We start from the raw sequence: 5446 nt of genomic DNA, 5'->3' as shown, positions 1-5446 counted from the left end.
GCTGAGTGCGCACTGAACGGGTCTTAAACGACACTGTCCGAAACAATGAGCGAGTTCCGGAGAAAGAGTTGAAGCGCAAAGAAAATAATAATAACAAAGCTCAGAAGCTATTTGACGAGAGCAGGCCGCGGTCTAGAGCAAGTTTCTCACTGTTTACGAGACTTCTTTGGACGAGCACAACTGCCAAGTGGTTAATTTTCGTAGTTTACGTAGATTATCTCGGCGCGTGCTGTGGTCTCTGCCTCGGTCTCTGCGGCAGTTGGCGCCTAGCTTCAAGGGAGAAATGGATTAAAATTGTTAGTTTTCACTCTTCTTAATAAGCAGGACGGACAAGGACAGAGAGTGAGAGGGAGAGAGAGGGAGACCGTCCCGTGGGACCGCTCCGCTCGCGCTTGCGAGGACGGGGTGACATTTTAATTCGGCAAGCAGATTAAAAAGCAGTCCTTAATTGGAATGGGACTTCTCTTCTGAGGTGTCAAGGCGAGGCGTTGTGTCAGGCGGTGCACGCGCAAGCATCTGCCCGACGCCGCGGGAGGTAAGATCGAGGCAGAAAGGAAACTGTATTTAAACTTTTATCATTCGAAATGCAGACGTACCAACACACTCTCACTCACTCCCTTTCTTCCCCGGCCCAGCCCGGCTCGCCCCCCCCCCTCTTTCTCCATTCCTCTACCAACCCCGTCCCCGTGCCAATTTTTCCCTATGCGTTTCGACACAAGCCCGCACTGCCCTCGCCGACGAGATCTTGAACTCGGCGCCGCGGGCAGCGTATAGGTCGGTCACCGCGTCCTCTGGTATACGCACACGAGCACCTCCGGCGCTGCTGCAGCCTGCTGTGCCCCGCCCCGCCGCAGACAAAACGGACCGTTATGCAAGGCGTGTGGTGCAGCCAGGCCAGACCGCAGGGCGTTATGTCCACGAGTCTATCTCGGGAGCAAAGCGTCGGTGTGATATCGTGGCGGCCCCTCCCCGCCCTCTCTACTCCCCGCAGCCCCCGCGCGGCTCGCGCCAACGCCGTCATCACAGCGGACAGGTGGCCCGTCGAACAAAAGCGCCGTCATCATCGCCTTCGCGGTGGCATTGGGTGGAGCTTCTTCAGAGAATGGTGCAGCCGGGCGGAGGAGCCGGGTGGAGCCGTCCCGGCGACAACCGGGGGCCGAGCAGGAAATGGACAAGCACGAGAGAGAGACAGACATAGACACCCAGAGACAGAGACAGACAGAGGCCCAGAGACAGGCCCAGAGACAGACAGACCCAGAGACAGACAGAGACGACAGAGACAGTTACGGCGAGGTCGAGCAATCCCTGTGAGAGGGACGCCGCGGCGTGGCCGGGTGTCCCAGTCGGGGCGAGCGGCGAGGGCGCAGGCCCGAGCGCATGCCGGAGACTTAAATGCACGGTCTTGCATGAGGGCCGGGCACCGTCGCCATGGGACGAAATCACAAAACACATGTCGAGGCGTGACTGCCCTGTCTTGCCCTGTCCTGCCGTGCCTTGCCAAGCACCCACCGCCCAACCTCGCCCCGCCCAACACCACCGCGCCCCGCCCGGCCACGCTTCGCCTTAGCAAGACAAGCCCCACAACACGTCGTTACCCCAGGTTTTCGTGATTTTCCATATTTGTTTCTCATGCTGCGCTGCCAAACAGGAGCCCCGCGTCCCGGCGGTAACGCCATTGTGCTGAAAAGGGCGCCCCACCGTACAAGCCGGCTCGCCATGAATTGACTGTCGCCTGTTCAAACGGATTCAAGCCATTTGAACGTGACGCCGAAGAATGATAACCGTCACTCACTGAATGCCAACTGAATATCTTTCAAACTGACGCACGTATAGAATAACCTTGTTCACGTACAGTGCTAGGTATGTTTTTACGAAGTGCACTTAACAGTGGGAGAATAAACTCATAGCATGTTTTGGGTTTGGGTCGGAAAAACGCCTCTTAGGAATAGTCACATTGTGAAAACGAGGCCCAACCAATCGCAATCAACACTTTATTTGAGAAATGTTTGAAAAACATGTGTTAGAACTTTCAATTTACAATTTGGACTCTGTTTCCCACCCTAACTGAAGGTAAAAAAAAAGCAGGAGAGTTCAAATTGTGCGATGTAATCCAGTCAGTCGCCGATTGAGTCTAGTCCAGGACTCTCAACGAGTGTAGCCAAAGAAACTACACTGTGAAAAAATTAAGAAGGTTTACAGGAAAATTTTTGTGAACGCAAGTTGTAAAATTACCATTTGTAATCGTAAAAATACATGAAGTACATATTGACTTAAAATCCATTGGCGAGTAAAAAATGTGCTCTCGTAAATTTACAACTTAAATCTTAATTCGAGTTTACAAACATTTTGTAAATTTTGTAAATTTAAGATATTTTTCACAGTGTAAACTTTGCACTGTAAACCCAACTGTGTACTTGACAGCACACACAAGGAAGAGTGTACTATGTACACCCCATGTACACGTACACAGTTTACAGTGTTGCTCTTGCATATTTTAAATAAGACCTGCTCATGAAGGTTTACTCATTATAAAGTGGTCTGCCATGTAGCAATAAAAAGTTTTAGTTACAAAGCAAAATTGCCATTAAAAATGCCAGTTTATTTTTGACTTTGTGCTAAAGCAACTCAACAAAAAGTTGCAACAATGCTAAAAAAGTATCAGCGTTGTGTTTATACTTTGACCTCATTTTTTACGTTTTGTTTGACCGGATAACGGTAAGGTAAAACTGGCTAACCTCCCAGAGGTGCTAACGAATTTTCACCTCCAAGGCAAAATTAAAAACCCTGCTTGACTGGTTCCATTTCCTGGCTTACTCGACTTTGTCACCATTATTACTGTAAATCAATTATTAGATGCCGGTTCGGGGTTATTGACTCACCAGCACTGGCAGACTCCGCATTCTCCTCGTGTCGCGGGCGCCACCGCCGACCAAACACAAATCACTGAACACTCACTCACTCCACGACGCACTAGGGGCTCGTGCACGGCAGCGCGGCACTGAACACTGAACAGCTGGAGCTGGACTGGAGCCGCCAAGGAGGCGCAGCCGGGCCGAGTCGAGCGAGCCGAGCCGAGCTGAGATAGGGAGAGAGGGCGTGCGCGCCGCCGCAGCGGGGGAAGGGAAGGGGTGCAGCTTTACTGCTCGAGAGTGAACGAAAAAAAGAAAGAAGAGAGGAACCTTCAAGCTCAGAGCTGAAGGAAGTGACACCAGACTTGGTGAAGTAAGTTAACTGTTTTAGGGATCCTGTCCGTAAAAAAAAAAAATGAACAGCGGTTCGGTATTTGGGGCATAACATGCAAAAGAGAAGGAACGGTGAATAGCCGCGCCGTTTTGAAACCTGCACTGCCAACCTGTCGAAATGACGATAATGAAGTCGTATTGCGTATTCCATGAAGGCGAAGAAAAAACGGCATCCACACCCCCCCAATGGTTGATGCGGTAGGCGTAGTGTGCCTCCACTATAAATATTCCCCGAGGTGAAGATAACGATAGCGCCTGCCGCGTTCTGGGTAGGCCAACCCGCCAAACAGCTGTTGGCTCGCCCTAGCTCCCACGTTAAGGTTAACTTTTTGTTCATTTTATATTACTGGTTTCATGCCGCTCTTTTTCAGTAAGTTGATCTTCTAGTATACTTATTCTCCACATTTTGTGGTCTTTACACAGTTGTGGTCTTTACGCAGCAGGAATACTGATAAAAGTATTAATACGAATTAGTTCTTTTCTACTGAGTGAAAAGTTGACATTTTATTAGTGTTAAACGAAAGCGTACGGAATAATTGACAAATTCGATTAGTAATTCGATTTTATCGCTGTAGAGAACTCCAACATTTTAACTGATAAAGTCAGTACAGGACTGCGGGTGTATGTTTTGAAACATATTTCTTGTATGAATGCGAAATCAAGCCAAGAGTAATGAAAATAATTAAAAGATCGACCTTCTATTTGTATTTAGCACATCGGCCTTATCACTCAATTTGAATCCCACATTTGTGAAAACTGGCGTGCTTCTTCCAAGAGGGGAAGGCGAGGCGGGTGCATGAAGACGGTAACGAGTCGGGCCCGGCCCGGGCACTGCTCAGGGCAAGCCCTACGGCGGATGCACAGCGTGCTTACTGAGGCTTTTTGTCGAGGAATATTTTTGTCGTCGACTTGTTTTCATATCGATGGGCGATCAGACAAGCGTGCCTCGACGACCCGGCCCTGGCAAATGTCAACGGGCCCCCATCGACGTGTGTGAGTAGGGAAAAGGGGAAGGGGGGGGGGGTCGTCGTCGGTCTCGGTCTTCTCCCGCATTGTGTTTGACCGGCAGTACTTTGAGAAGCACTCGCCCTCCCCAACGAGGTGCTATTGCGTTCTAAATAGGAATGGTTAGTTTTGTATCCAGCGTGTTCCTCAGCTCTTCTCATTCGGATGCAAATTTGTCTCTAAACTGCACGCAACACACAACAAAAGTGATCCGTTCTGAGGCTAGGTTCAACTGGTGCTCGCGGTATCTTTTCAGATAGAGCTTGCATATAAGTAGTTGAGATGTGCTTAAGAACACATCTGCGCTGGATACAGATCGCCCCAGAGAGAGAGAGAGAGAGAGAGAGAGAGAGAGAGAGAGAGAGAGAGGGGGGGGGGCTCTTCTTGTGTTTGACCGGCAGTACCTCGGGGCAGCACTCGCCCTCCCTGGCGGGCGACTCCATTGCGTCATTGCTCTGCACTGCCCAAAGCGGCCCGCGGCCCGCGGCCGGCCCGACCTACACCACTAACGTCACTGAGGCGAACCGCGGACTGGGAGAGGCGGACCGGTACAGCGTGCGGTTGAGATACACACACAGTGGATCCAGTTGGGCTGAACAAATTCCATGCGCGTGGGCCGAACCTCGCGCTTGTGGCCTTACTTCACCTTCCTCCGGCCCAACATTGATTTTCTGCTTCATAAGTGCATGGATAGTTTAGGTGTAGTAACACTAGACTAGAACGCTTTATTGGCCACAAAATGATTTATAGGGAATAGCGGTGCGCACTATAAAATAAATGGAAATGCTGGAGTGATGTGGATGTGTCTCGTCTAAAAAGTGTGACGGAATTTTTCGTTGCCCCCTAATAGCGATGTCTGTTTTCGTCGCCCCATTCAAGTGATATTGGAACATCATTGGAATTTTTGGCCATCCCCCTTCTTGAGTGAAGGCCGCCATTCAAAAAAGCAATGTTGCAAACTTGTCACTCAAAAAAGATCGACAGAAGCAAGCGTCGCTCTTCAACTAATGTTCATCTTCATACATGAAAATGAATCTGCACGCATACCAAGAAAATTAATCCCCAAACGCACTAGTTGGTTCGAAGCAATACATTCATCACCGAACAAAAATTTCATCTCTAAATAAAAATTCCTTGTAGTAGACTAATCATCATCGGTGAACAATCATTTTTGCTAAATAGATTAACGAGATATTTAC

The 5446-nt window shown here is 49.5% G+C and overlaps 1 protein-coding gene across 2 annotated transcripts in view; it reads right to left on the bottom strand.

Moving 5' to 3' along the window:
- The window catches only part of LOC113211923 (uncharacterized), a 32516-nt gene extending 29463 nt beyond the window's left edge, over positions 1 to 3053 (bottom strand). The window contains exon 1 of one of the 2 annotated variants that reach the window (XM_052270915.1): positions 2880 to 3053. In XM_052270915.1, the coding sequence (XP_052126875.1) occupies positions 2880 to 2900 (21 nt within the window). In that variant the 5' untranslated portion in view covers positions 2901 to 3053. The remainder of the gene's footprint in view (positions 1 to 2879) is intronic. The other variant, XM_052270916.1, reaches the window with a different exon arrangement.
- Positions 3054 to 5446: the final 2393 nt, after the last annotated feature.

This window comes from Frankliniella occidentalis, unplaced genomic scaffold (assembly GCF_000697945.3).
Source record: "Frankliniella occidentalis isolate FOCC.00 unplaced genomic scaffold, Focc_3.1 Scaffold143, whole genome shotgun sequence".
Classification (NCBI taxonomy): domain Eukaryota; kingdom Metazoa; phylum Arthropoda; class Insecta; order Thysanoptera; family Thripidae; genus Frankliniella; species Frankliniella occidentalis.
The sequence above is the reverse complement of the archived record's forward strand: the minus strand, read 5'-3'. Positions and strand labels throughout refer to the sequence as shown.